Raw genomic sequence first — 13,467 nt, forward strand, 5'->3', positions numbered from 1 at the left:
CCACAAGATAGAAAACAGCGTGCCAAGCACAACGCAATAGAACCGGACAACTCAAACATTCAAAATTGGCACACTGACCTGGATTTGTATGTAGACATCATTTACAATAATTCAAAGCAACATTTACTCAAAATTATTTTTTCATTCTTATTGCACACATGTAAATCCACTTACACGAATGCTAACCTTATTCTAATATACCATAATGAGAAAATTAAAGTGCATAATATATATAAAGTGCCAGTGTCAATAAATCATATCAAAATACAATTTCATCATTTCGTTCAAGATATAACGACAAGGCCCATATGAGATTTCAAACTAATGAGTTGCAAAAATTTCTTCAAATGTCCTCATTTTGTACGGTTTCAAAATGGAACTACACAATTTTTCACCAACTGCATTGACAAACAATCATTCACGAGTTTATATGAGACCACACTGTTCAATTCCAACGGAAATTTTATATCTCCATTTTTTTGTAATTCCCAAATGGAACTTCACAACAGAGCTGATATCTCCTGTGCCTTGAGTCCATTCATAGATGGTACATGGAAAAATGAGAATCCTGTATAGAGCTCCCAAAGGCACCTGGTGGGCCACTGCGAGTAGCAGAGAGCTGGACTAGATGGACTTTGGTCTGATCCAGCTGGCTTGTTCTTATGTTCTTAGAATCGCACCACGCATCTGAATGCGTTTTCGAAGGTATCTTCCTCAGTATACCTATTCTCAATAGCTTGATTTCATCCTGGGGGTAACGTTCTTCTATAGCAGTGATGGCGAACCTATGGCACGGGTGCCAGTGGTGGCACTTGGAGCCCTCTCTGTGGGCACGCACACACAGAATTCGTTATGCGATGGGGCGGAAAATCACTCCCCCCCACACACACATCCAGGCTGGCCTGGGCCACTGAGCACGACGTGCGCGCACCGCGGTGAACAAGGAGGACTCGGCTGGCGGGCCTGGTGCCTGTGCTCCAGGTGGCTGCTGCCCGGGGGGGGGGTGTGTGTGCAGAGGAGGCAGAGATGCTGGGCAGGCACAGAGCAGCGTGCATGGGACTTGCTGGAGGCTAGAGCAGGCTGGCCCCTGCTCGAGTGGGTGGGGCGGAAGAGGGAGCCAACCGGTTTTTTCTAAACTAAAACCTCAGCATTCAGGTTAAATTGCCGTGTTGGCACTTTGCGATAAATAAGTGGGGTTTGGGATGCAATTTGGGCACTCGGTCTCAAAAAGGTTCGCCATCACTGTTCTATAGTGTCATCTTTCCCCTAGAGATCACCCATCTTCCATCAGTGGGTGAAGAATTTTTTCATTTCACTTGGCATTCCCTCAATGATTCCCTCCCTTCCAGACCAATGCATTAATTGTTTTTAATTGTTGTATTTGAGTTTTGTCTTTGATAGTTTTAAGGATGTGTGTCCAGGGAGGTTGGTTTTACTGGGCTTAAATGTGATTTTCAGTCCCATTCAGAGTTATGTGGGTGGGGTGGGGTGGGGGGGCAATCCACTCTTGGGAGTGGTGGGGAGGTTGCTTGGGCAGAATTGTCCTCCAAAAATGTGCTGAAAAAGTAGACTTATACGCGAGTATATAAGGTATTTTCATTTGTTAATAAAGCCTGTAGAAATGCTGGCTCATTTGAGTTTTCACTCAGGACTATCTTGGTATACAAAGGTTATGGATTGCAGCTACCCTCCCTCGCTCTCTGCCCCCAAGTTAATTCCACCAACCAATGTAAGCGGAGACTGCCTGCTTACAGTAGCACATTAAGCTCTTACTTGAGACGTGCCACAAATTGAACCTAAGGCTTCGCCACGAAAACCGTACGTTGTCAAGCGTTCGAGATCCTCGGAGGAACTTATTTTTGAAGTGTAGTGTTTCACGGCCATGACTGGAACGTCAGCTGCTTTGATTCCATCGCCGTTGTCTCGAACCTCGATCTTATCAAAGCCGTAATTTTCCTGTTGATTAAAAGAACACAACAAAATATTATGTGTCCCTCTTCCCTAAAGGTTGTTCACATTACATTTTTTAACTGACGAACTATTGCAAAGACTGCTCTTACACGCAAAAACCCAGTGCTGACCACAGACGCATGCAGATTGATTTCTAGATTTTTACGGGGAAAAAACCCTTGCTGCATTAGTGTCACAGACATGAAGAAGAAGAGAAGAAGAGTTTGGATTTATATCCCCCCTTTCTCTCCTGCAGGAGACTCAAAGGGGCTGACAATCTCCTTGCCCTTCCCCCCTCACAACAAACACCCTGTGAGGTGGGTGGGGCTGGGAGAGCTCCGAGAAGCTGTGACTAGCCCAAGGTCACCCAGCTGGCGTGTGTGGGAGTGTCCAGGCTAATCTGAATTCCCCAGATAAGCCTCCACAGCTCAGGCGGCAGAGCTGGGAATCAAACCCGGTTCCTCCAGATTAGATACACGAGCTTTTAACCTCCTACGCCACTGAAGAGGAAGAAGAGTAGTAGTAGTTTGGATTTATATCCCCCTTTCTCTCCTGAAGGAGACTCAAAGGGGCTGACAATCTTCTTTCCCTCCCCCTGCCCCAACAGCAAACACCCTGTGAGGTGGATAGGGCTGAGAGAGCTGTGACTAGCCCAAGGTCACCCAGCTGGCATGTATTGGAGCACACAAGCTAATCTGGTTCACCTGATAAGCCTCCACAGCTCAAGTGGCAGAGTGGGGAATTAAACCCAGTTCTCCAGATTAGAGTGCACCTGCTCTCAACCACTACACCAGTGATGACGAACCTTTTTGAGACCGATTGCCCAAACTGCAATTCAAAACTCACTCATTTATCGCAAAGTACATAGCAATTTAACCTGAATACTGAGGCTTTAGTTTAGAAAAAATGGTTGGCTCCAAGGTGTGCGTTACTCGGGAATAAGCTTGGTGGTAGTTGGTGGCTTTGCTTTGAAGCAACCGTGCAACACTTTGAATGGGTGAATCATGACCCTAGGAGGGTTTACTCAGGAGCAAGCCCCATTGTCAGCAACTGAGCTTACTCCCAGGTAAAGGATCACGCTTTAGTTCTTCCCATGAAAATCAGTGGGATTTAACAGTGCTTAACAGGGTTACCTACACCGCTTCCCCAAAACTAGGTTTAATGCTAATAATCTCCCTGAAATAATTACACTATTATCACACTGGGGGTCTGGCAGGAAGGGAGAGGGGTGTGGGAGAGAGGGAAGTAAAACTTTTGCTTTCCAAAACGCAATAACCCCCCCCCCCCCACACACAATATAAGTAAAAAGGCAGGCAAGGAAGGCAATCCTAAGCAAGAATGCTATGCAAGGGGTGGGATAACTTCAGGAAATCTAAATTTGTGGAGCAGCCATCTGATCTGCGGTTTTTCCATCACATGTCATCACAGCGCTTGACTTCCCACAAAAATGCAACAGGTACAGAAAAATAAAAGCATGGATAATATTTTGAAATGGACCTCTGTGTCACACATTTGCCTCTGTCAGAATGGCCCTAATTCTGACAAGGAGGGGAAGGAATGCTCAGGGCAGTAAGGGATGCTCCTCTCCCTTTCCTGCCAGTTGGTCGGGGCCTGGTTTAGCTCAATTCTTTATCGGTGTGAAAGGCCTTCTGTCTTTTGTACTTTTGCTTTGATCCTGTGGGAACGGGATTGGTGCCGCGAGCTTAGGGACCTTGCAAGATCTCTCCTCCCCGCCCTGGGCTCCCAGGCACTAAAAGCCCCATCGCGCTCTCTCCCAGGGAAGGGGGGCCCTTAACAAACGGTTCACCCCAATTGAGGCGAGCGCCTGAATCCCACCAGTGCGCCTGCCCTACTCTTGGCAGACGCACCCAGAGGTGGGATCCAGCAGGTTCTCACAGGTTCCCGAGAGTAGGTTACTAATTATTTGTGTGTGCCGAGAGGGGGTTACTAATTGGTGATTTTGCCACGTGATTTTTGCCTTCGTTACGCCCCTCCTCTCAGCAGTAGTGCACAGAACTTGAAGCAGTCTAGCAGGAGGTGCACCGGTGTGCGTGGCAGCCTGCGCCTGCGCGCATTCGTTTCCCGCCCAAGGACCGGCGCAGCGGCTGCGTCCTTGCCACAGCCCCGCCCTGGAATGCCCCGCCCCCGGAATGCCCGCCACGCCCCCGTCGTGTCCCGCCCAGCCCCATTGGTGCTATGCCACTGTTTGAATCCCACCACCATGGGAACCTGTTACTAAAATTTTTGGATCCCACCACTGGACACATCCCTCCCAATGTAAGCCCCTCACCTGGGCTGCCGCTTTTTAACCCTACCCCCCAAAGTTTTAGTTTGGTCCCAAAAGTTACACACCAAAAAAAGCATGCCAGCCTCCAGTCTCCCAAGCCTTGTGGGGGAGAGGGGGTACTTGTGGGGTGGTAGATGGTACTTACAGCAAATCAGGTCGACTCTAGAGGACCTCCCTGAAGCTCAGCCCCAGCGGGCAGAGCGCCTTGTGCACGGCCAGCCTGTGCAGCATGACTCGCAAGAGGGAGGGGGAGATGATGGCATGCGTGCCCACAGAGAGGGCTCTGAGTGCCGCCTTGGGCACTCGTGCCATAGGTTCGCCATCATGGCACTACACCATACTGGCTCACCATGAACATAAGAACATAAGAACTAGCCTGCTGGATCAGACCAGAGTCCATCTAGTCCAGCTCTCTGCTACTCACAGTGGCCCCCCAGGTGCCTTTGGGAGCTCACGTGCAGGAGGTGAAAGCAATGGCCTTCTGCGGCTGTTGCTCCCGAGCACCTGGTCTGCTAAGGCATTTGCAATCTCAGATCAAGGAGGATCAAGATTGGTAGCCATAAATCGACTTCTCCTCCATAAATCTGTCCAAGCCCCTTTTAAAGCTATCCAGGTTAGTGGCCATCACCACCTCCTGTGGCAGCATATTCCAAACACCAATCACACGTTGCGTGAAGAAGTGTTTCCTTTTATTAGTCCTAATTCTTCCCCCCAGCATTTTCAATCTATGCCCCCTGGTTCTAGTATTGTGAGAAAGAGAGAAAAATTTCTCTCTGTCAACATTTTCTACCCCATGCATAATTGTATAGACTTCAATCATATCCCCCCTCAGCCATCTCCTCTCCAAACTAAAGAGTCCCAAACGCTGCAGCCTCTCCCCATAGGGAAGGTGCTCCAGTCCCTCAATCATCCTTGTTGCCCTTCTCTGCACTTTTTCTATCTCCTCAATATCCTTTTTGAGATGTGGCGACCAGAACTGAACACAGTACTCCAAGTGCGGTCGCACCACTGTTTTATATAAGGGCATGATAATCTTTGCAGTTTTATTCTCAATTCCTTTCCGAATTATCCCCAGCATAGAGTTTGCCTTTTTCACATGCTTTTTCACATGTTAAGTCATACAGCTGTGACTTAGTTTGATCCAAAACCCAGTGTGGTGTAGTGGACTCAGTGCTAGACTAGTATGTGGGAGACTCAGGTTCAAATCTCCACTCTGCCATGGTGGCCCACTGGGTCATACACTCTCACCCTAGCCTACCTCACAGGGTCTTATGAGGATAAAATGAAGTAGAGGGAAATGTTGTGAGGCACATTGGGTTCCCCACAGGAAATAAAGGTGGGATATAAATGAAGCGAGTAAGTAAATAATAAAAGTAAGCAATTTCCTTTGAAATTAAATGTTTCAAAATTGCAAAAAATTCAAAAAATAGGTTTGAATCCAAGATTTCTGCAAATGCAGAAAGTTTGTGAAAGGACTTTTGACTGCATTCCCCAGAGCACCCTGCCACCACCCCCCACGGCAAAGAAAACAACAACTAAGGTTCTTCCTTCACTAGCAAAAGAACGAGGGTGTGGCAAGGACTTTGACTTGTTCTTTCTCGTTTCAATTCCTTTGTTTACTACGCGGAACCGTTTTGCAAGACCGCATATCCCTCAGCAACCAGTTCTAGACAGCTGAGATTTTGGCGGCAAAAATCACCACAAACTCTCTGTGTTTACACAGAGTCTTGGATCCAAAACATTATCAATAATTTGAATGCCGCTTTTAGCAAGGCAGAAGAGGACGTGACAGCTGAGGACATTATTCTGTTTGCTTTTCACCATGCCTTTACACAGAGACACAAACTGAACACGAGTCAGCAGTGTGATGTGGCAGCCAAGAAAAACAATGTGATTCTGGGCTCTATCAATTGGAGTAACAGTGTCTAGATCCGTGGTGGCGAACCTTTGGCACTCCAGATGTTATGGACTCAGTGCTAACATCTGGAGTGCCAAAGGTTCCAGATGTTCCAGACTGAGTCCACAACACTCCAGATGTTTTACTGTATTTGGAATTCATGACACACACCGGTTTTATGCCTAATAAAGGATTTGGATTTGGCATAACATCTGGAGTGCCAAAGGTTTGCCACCACTGGTCTAGATCGAAGGATGTAATTGTACCTCTCTATTCTGCATTGGTTAGACCTCACCTGGAATATTGTGTACAGTTCTGGGCACCGCAATTCAAGGATATTGACAAGCTGGAATGGGTCCAGAGAAGGGCAACCGAAATGATAAATGGTCTGGAGTCCATGCCCTACAAGGAGAGGCTTAGGGAGCTGGGGATATTTAGTCTGGAGAAGCAAGGGTTAAGGGGAGATATGATAGCTATGTTTAAAAATTTGAAGGAATATCATGTCGAAGAGGGAGCAAGCTTGTTTTCTGCTGCCTCAGAAACTAGGACACGGAGTAATGGATACAAGGTAGATGGTACTTATTTGCCGCGAGCTTAGGGACCTAGTATACACTGGGTCATTACTGACATGGATACAAGGTGCAGGAAAAGAGATTCTACCTAAACATTAGGAAGAACTTTCTGATCATAAGGGCAGGTCGACAGTGGAATGCACTACCTCGGAGTGTGGTGGAGTCTCCTTTCTTGGAGGTTTTTAAACAGAGGTTTGATGGCTACCTGTCAGGGGTGCTTTAATGGTGTGTTCCTGCACTGCAGGGGGTTGGGATTGATGGCCCTTGGGGGTCTCTTCCAACTCTATCATTTTATGATTTTCATACCCTGAAAATCTATTTGGTCCCTACGGTGCTCCTGGATCCGATTCTAGCAAATTTTTACCCACTGTTACGAAAGCCTTGCGCCCCATCCAGACTTCTTTCTGCACCTCACCGCCCACAACCACACCACCAGTCGAGAACCACTGCATTAAAGCATCAATGCAGCAAACTAACACCGGCATAAAAAGAAATGCTATTTCTTTGGAGCAGCAGTGGCGTAGGAGGTTAAGAGCTCGTGTATCTAATCTGGAGGAACCGGGTTTGATTCCCAGCTCTGCCGCCTGAGCTGTGGAGGCTTATCTGGGGAATTCAGATTAGCCTGGACACTCCCACACACGCCAGCTGGGTGACCTGGGGCTAGTTACAGCTCTTCCGGAGCTCTCTCAGCTCCCACCACCACCTCCTGGGGTGTTGTTGTGGGGAACCAACCTGTCCTTATCCACCACAGTGATTTTGAGCAGGTGGGTGCAGTGGGACCTGCTGTGACTCAGTGCTGTGGGAGACTCAGGTTCAAATCTCCACCTCCGCCATGCAGTGGCTCACTGGGTCCATACACTCTCACTCCCAGCCACCACCTCACAGGAAGTCTTAGCTGAGATGTAAAATGAAGTTAGAGGGAAATGTTGTGAGTGTTACCATTGGGTTCCCCACAGGAAATAAAGGTGGGGATATAAAATGAAGCGCAGTAAGTAAATAATAAAAGTAAGCAATTTCCTTTGAAATTAAAATGTTTCAAAATTGCAAAAATTCCAAAAAATAGTTTTGAATCCAAGATTTCTGCAAAATGCAGAAAGTTTGTGAAAAGGACTTTGTTACTGCATTCCTCTAGAGCACCCTGCCACCACCCCCCCACGGTAAACAACAACTAAGGTTCCTTCCTTCACTCAGCAAAGAACGAGGGTAAGGCGGACTTTTGACTTGTGCTGCGACCTTCTTGTTTCACCTTTGTTTACCACGCTGAACTGCTTTTTGCAAGACCGCATATCCCTCAGCAACCAGTTCTAGACAGCTGAGATTTTGGCGGCAAAAATCACCACAAACTCTCTGTGTTTACACAGAGTCTTGGATCCAAAACATTATCAATAATTTGAATGCCAGCTTTTAGCAAGGCAGAAGCAGGACGTGACAGCTTGAGGGACATTATTCTGTTTTGCTTTTCACCATGCCTTTTACAGAGACACAAACTGAACACCCAGGTCAGCAGTGCGGGATGGCAGCCAAGAAAACAAATGTGATTCTGGGCTCTACATCAATTGGAGTAACAGTGTCTAGATCCGTGGTAGATAACCTTTGGCACCTAGATGGGTTAAGGGATCAAAGCAAATACCAACATCTGGAGTCCTAGAATAATGTTCCAGACTGAGTCCACAACACTCCAGATGTTTTACTGTATTTGGAATTCATGACACACACCGGTTTATGCCTACAATAAAGACTGGATTTGCATAACATCTGGAGTCTACCAAAGGTTTGCCACCACTGGTCTAGATCAAGGATGTAATTGCACCTCTCTATTCTGTAATTGGTTAGACTTCACCCGGAATATTGCAGTACAGTTCTGGCACCGCCAATTCAAGCATATTGACATATGTTTTGAACCGGGTCCAGAAGAAGGCAACCTTGAAATGATAAATGGTCTGGAGTCCGCTGCCCAAGGGAGAGCCTAGTGTTTTCGTGATATTTAGTCTCCAGAAGCAAGGTTAAGGGGAGATATGATAGCTATGTTTAAACAAAATTTGAAGGGAATATCATGTCAGCTAGAAGGGGGGGAGTAAAGCTTGTTTTCTGCTGCCTCAGAAACTAGGGACCTGCGGAGTAATGGATTACAAGGTAGATGGTACCTCTATTTGTCATGAGCTTAGGGACCTAGTAGCACATGGGTCATTACTGACATGGACTACAAGGTGCAGAAAAGAGATTCTACCTAAACATTAGGAAGAACTTTCTGATCATAAGGGCAGGTCGACAGTGGAATGCACTACCTCGGAGTGTGGTGGAGTCTCCTTTCTTGGAGGTTTTTAAACAGAGGTTTGATGGCTACCCTGTCCAGGGGTGCGCTTTTAATGGTGTGTTCCCTGCACTGCAGAGGGTTGGGATTGATGGCCCGCGGGGTCTCTTCCAAATGTCCTATCATTTTATGATTTTCTATACCCTGAAAAATCTATTTGGTCTGGTCCCCTAATGGGTGCAATCCTGGATCCAATTCTGCCCCACTGTTCTCTCATGCCTATCCAGACTTCTCTCTTTCTGCACCTCAACGCCTACAACCACACCAATTAATGAGAACCCACTGCATTAAAAGCATCAATGCAGCCAAAACCAATGACCAGTATAAAAGAAATGCTATTTCTCTTTGGAGCAGCTTGAGTGGCGTTTAGGAGGTTAAGAGAGCTTCGTGTTATCTCTAATCTGGAGGGAACCGGGTTTGATTCCCAGCTCTGCCGCTACTTGCTGTATTGGAGGCTTATCTGGGGAATTCAGATTAGCTCTGGACACTCCCACACACGCCAGCTGGTTGACCTGGGGCTAGTCACAGCTCTTCCTGAGCTCTCTCAGCCCCACCTACCTCACAGGGTGTTTGTTGTGAGGGGGGAAGGGCAAGGAGATTGTAAGCCTCCCTTGAGTTCTCCTGCAGGAGGAGAAGAAAGGGGATATAAATCCAATCTCTTCTTCTTAATCCTTTAATCCCACATCGTTTTCATTCTGAATTTAAAGCATAACTCTCATCTTACCAGCTTGACATCAATACTAGTTGCGTTGGCATCCAAGGAGTTTTCCACCAGCTCTTTAACCACGCTGTTGACCGAAGTAATCACCTGTGAGCTGGAAAGAATTCGGACCGTTTCTGCTGGCAGCTGCTTCATTTCAAGGGCCTGACTAAAACAGGAAACAAAACAATTTCTTAAATTAAAATTTTAAATGTTCAGGGTCAAAAGGAACAAATGAGCTGGAAATTGGTTTCTAAAGCCTCAGCAAACCCACTTGTCGCCTCTACTGAAGTAGAAGTGGTAAAACACAAGATACTGGCTACAAAAATATTTAATACCTGATACTGCTTTGCTTAATTTCTCTTCTAATTTTTAAAATCTTGAACTGCAGGCTGATCACGGTGCTCCAGAAGAAAACTCAAAAGGGAACTTTTCGGAGACTTGTTCCTATTTATAACTATCTTTATTTTGGGATGCTGTGTGGTTTCCGGGCTGTATGGCCATGTTCTAGCAGCATTCTCTCCTGACGTTTCGCCTGCATCTGTGGCTGGCATCTTCAGAGGATCTAATGGAATCTGAAGATGCCAGCCAGATGCAGGCGAAACGTCAGGAGAGAATGCTGCTAGAACACGGCCATACAGCCCGGACAACTGACCTCTACAACACCCCAGTGATTCCGGCCGTGAAAGCCTTCGACAATATATCTTTATTTTGTTTAGTTTCATATGGTAGCCATGCTGGTCTAAAGTAGACCAGCTAGATTTGAGTGCATTAGTTACTAAGAGACTAACTAAATGTCCAGGGTATAGTCTTTTGTGAGTCAAAGCCTCCTTCATCAGAAGAAGGGTTTGGATTTATACTCTGCTTTTCTCAACCATAAGGCGTTTCAAAGGGGCTTACAAACCCCTTCCCTTCCTCTCCCCACAATAGGCACATTGCAGGGAGGTGTAGGTGGGGATGAGAGTTCAGAGAGAACTGTGACTGGCCCAAGGTCACCCAGGAGGCTTCACGTGGAAGAGTGGGGAATCAAACCCAGTTCTCCAGATTAGAGTCCACTGTTCTTAACCACTATACCACACTGGCTCTCAGAAACTCTTAGATATCCATATGCATTTTTTCTCCCCAATGGACACCCAAAACATTTTACAATATTGTCCTTCCTGGTCCACTTTATCCACACGATAACCACCCGGTGAAGCAGGTTATGCTGAGGCGCAGAGATGGTCCTAAAGTGGAAATTTAATTACATTTACTTTGAAAAAACAACAACAAAGTATATGACTAGATCAACTGTACCTCACAAAGGTTCATATACCAAAATGGTGGTGGTGATTCTCCTATGGCGGCCTCCTACACAAAATAGCAAACAGTTTTTGGAAACTCATGAGAATTTCAGAAGTAGTCTGCAATGCGATGGCAGACGTCAGAAGGAGCGGCAGTGGCGTAGGAGGTTAAGAGCTCGTGTATCTAATCTGGAGGAACCGGGTTTGATTCCCAGCTCTGTCGCCTGAGCTGCGGAGGCTTATCTGGGGAATCTTAGATTCAGCATCTGTGCACTCCCATCCACCTACGCCAGCTTCAGCTGGGCACCTTGGGCTAGTCACAGCTTCTCGGAGCTCTCTCAGCCCCACCTATCTCACAGGGTGTTTGTTGTGAGGGGGGAAGGGAAAGGAGATTGTAAGCCCCTTTGAGTCTCCTGCAGGAGAGAAAGGGGGGATATAAATCCAAACTCCTCCTCCTCCTCCTCTTCTTCTTCTTCAATGGGTGTGCACTTGAAAAGGTAAATGTAGCTTCCTGTGTATACACTGGGTCATTACTGACATCACATCCTGTTTCAAAGGCAGGCTTTGTTTGCGATGTGCTCTGCCATTGCCTTCCCCAGTTATCTACACTTTACCCTCAGCAAGTTGGGCACTCTTTTGACAGACCTGGGAAGGACGGAAGGCTGAGTCGATCTTGGACCGGCTACCTGATACCGACTTCTGTCGAGATCGAACTCAAGTCATGAGCAGAGAACGGACTGCATTACTGCAGTCCCAAAGGTTCCTTCAGACGTGTTATAACGGCAGGCTCTTACCTGCACATGAAACAGCTCGGTGGATTGCAAATACGTTCTGTTGACCTGCATCGTGAAAAAGGTACAGTTACAACAAACACTTGGAAGCCTTTGTTCCCCGCCTTTGTTACATATCCACAGGTTAGCTAGTTAACTGTAGTTAACTCTAGCAGGACAAACACAGCTCTAGTGATGCCTTTACGGCTCTGGCCTGGTGGAGGCAGCAGCAGCTCTCCCCTCCAGCTGTCTGGGCCTCCATGGGATCTACTGAATTCCACACAGGGCCTGTAAGACGGAGTTGTTCTGCCGGGCCTTTGGAGGAACCAGCCACTGATGGCGCCCCCCCCTCCCCCCGGCCCTTTACATCTGGGCCTCCTGCCATCTCGGGACTTGCCATTCCTTCCACTGGATAGAGGATTTTAGAGATGGGGTAGCTGGACGCCACTTTCATTTATCCTAGTTATTATGCTTCGTTTTCATTTTTATCGCTGCTTTTAAAGGTTTTAGCTGTTTTCTTTTATATGTGACTACTTGTTGTACACCGCCCGGAGCCCTTCGGGGATGGGGCGGTATAAAAGTCCAAAGTATGTATGTATGTATGTATAAATAAATAAATATTTATTTATTTATTTTATTAAATTTCTATACCGCCCTTCCCCGAGAGAACTCAGAGTGATCCATCATTCAATATAAACAATTAAAATCCCATTTCACCCCTAATCCCAGATGCCAAAACCATATACAAATTATAAACCCAAAAGTTGAGATGCATGCATTAAAATTGTTTCCCCTTCCCCATTCCTACCCCCACAAGAGGCCAGATTTTTTTCACAGAAGTGAGATGTTATCCCGGCTGGCCAAATGCCTGGCGGAACAGGTCCGTTTTACAGGCCCTGCGGAAACTCTGTATGTCTGCCGTAAAAGCCCTGGCCCTTGTGGAGGCCAGCCGGACCGCTTTGGGGCCAGGGATCACCAGAAGGTCCGCCTCCGAGAAGCAGAGGGGCCTAGCAGGGCGATATAGGGAGAGACGGTCCCGTAGGTATGCTGGTCCAAGGCCACGAATAGCTTCAAAGGTCAAAACCAGAACCTTAAACATGACCCGGTACTCGATCGGCAGCCAGTGTAGTTGGTGCAGGACCGGAGTAAATAAATAAATAATGACTCAGTGGAGCTGGAACCACAAACAGCTCTTTGACTCAGCAACGATGGTTGCCAACCTCCAAGGAGGATTTCCTGCCCTTAGAATTAATCTCCAGATGAGAGGTTCGTTCCCCTGGAGAAAATGGCCGCCTTGGAGGGTAGACTCTATGGAACTGGACCACGCGGAGGTCTCTTCCCTCCCCAAACCCTGCCTTCTCTAGGCTCCACCTGTCCAAATCTCCAGGTATTTCCTAACCCAGAGTTGGCAACCTCAGAGCACCGACCTACTCCACGTTCCAGGAAACCAAACAATTCCTTTCCAAACTTGGATAATTTCACCATTAGTCTCAGCCCACGGAAAACCAATGGTTTCATTTTTGAAGCACGGCACTGCTCGTCGTGGTTACACAAAGGTCGTAAATGTGTAAAACACCACAAATGACAAGTTTTGACCGCAAATCCTACTAGACTTTCTGTCTGGCTCTGGGTTCCTCTGCAAAGGAATCTCAGGAGCAGCAGTGGCGTAGGAGGTTAAGAGCTCGTGTATCTAATCT

General features: G+C 47.0%; 1 protein-coding gene across 1 annotated transcript in view; it reads right to left on the reverse strand.

Annotated features, from left to right (window-relative positions):
* Positions 1 to 13,467, reverse strand: part of PMS1 (PMS1 homolog 1, mismatch repair system component) — a 71,297-nt gene that overhangs the window by 55,241 nt on the left and 2,589 nt on the right. Inside the window, exons 2-4 of the mRNA XM_048484250.1 lie at positions 11,795 to 11,839; positions 9,742 to 9,886; positions 1,774 to 1,956 (exon numbers count right to left, since the gene is read on the reverse strand). Of these exons, the coding sequence (XP_048340207.1) occupies positions 1,774 to 1,956; positions 9,742 to 9,886; positions 11,795 to 11,802 (336 nt within the window). The 5' untranslated portion in view covers positions 11,803 to 11,839. The remainder of the gene's footprint in view (positions 1 to 1,773; positions 1,957 to 9,741; positions 9,887 to 11,794; positions 11,840 to 13,467) is intronic.

The sequence above is a fragment of the Sphaerodactylus townsendi genome, linkage group LG02 (assembly GCF_021028975.2).
Source record: "Sphaerodactylus townsendi isolate TG3544 linkage group LG02, MPM_Stown_v2.3, whole genome shotgun sequence".
Lineage (NCBI taxonomy): Eukaryota > Metazoa > Chordata > Lepidosauria > Squamata > Sphaerodactylidae > Sphaerodactylus > Sphaerodactylus townsendi.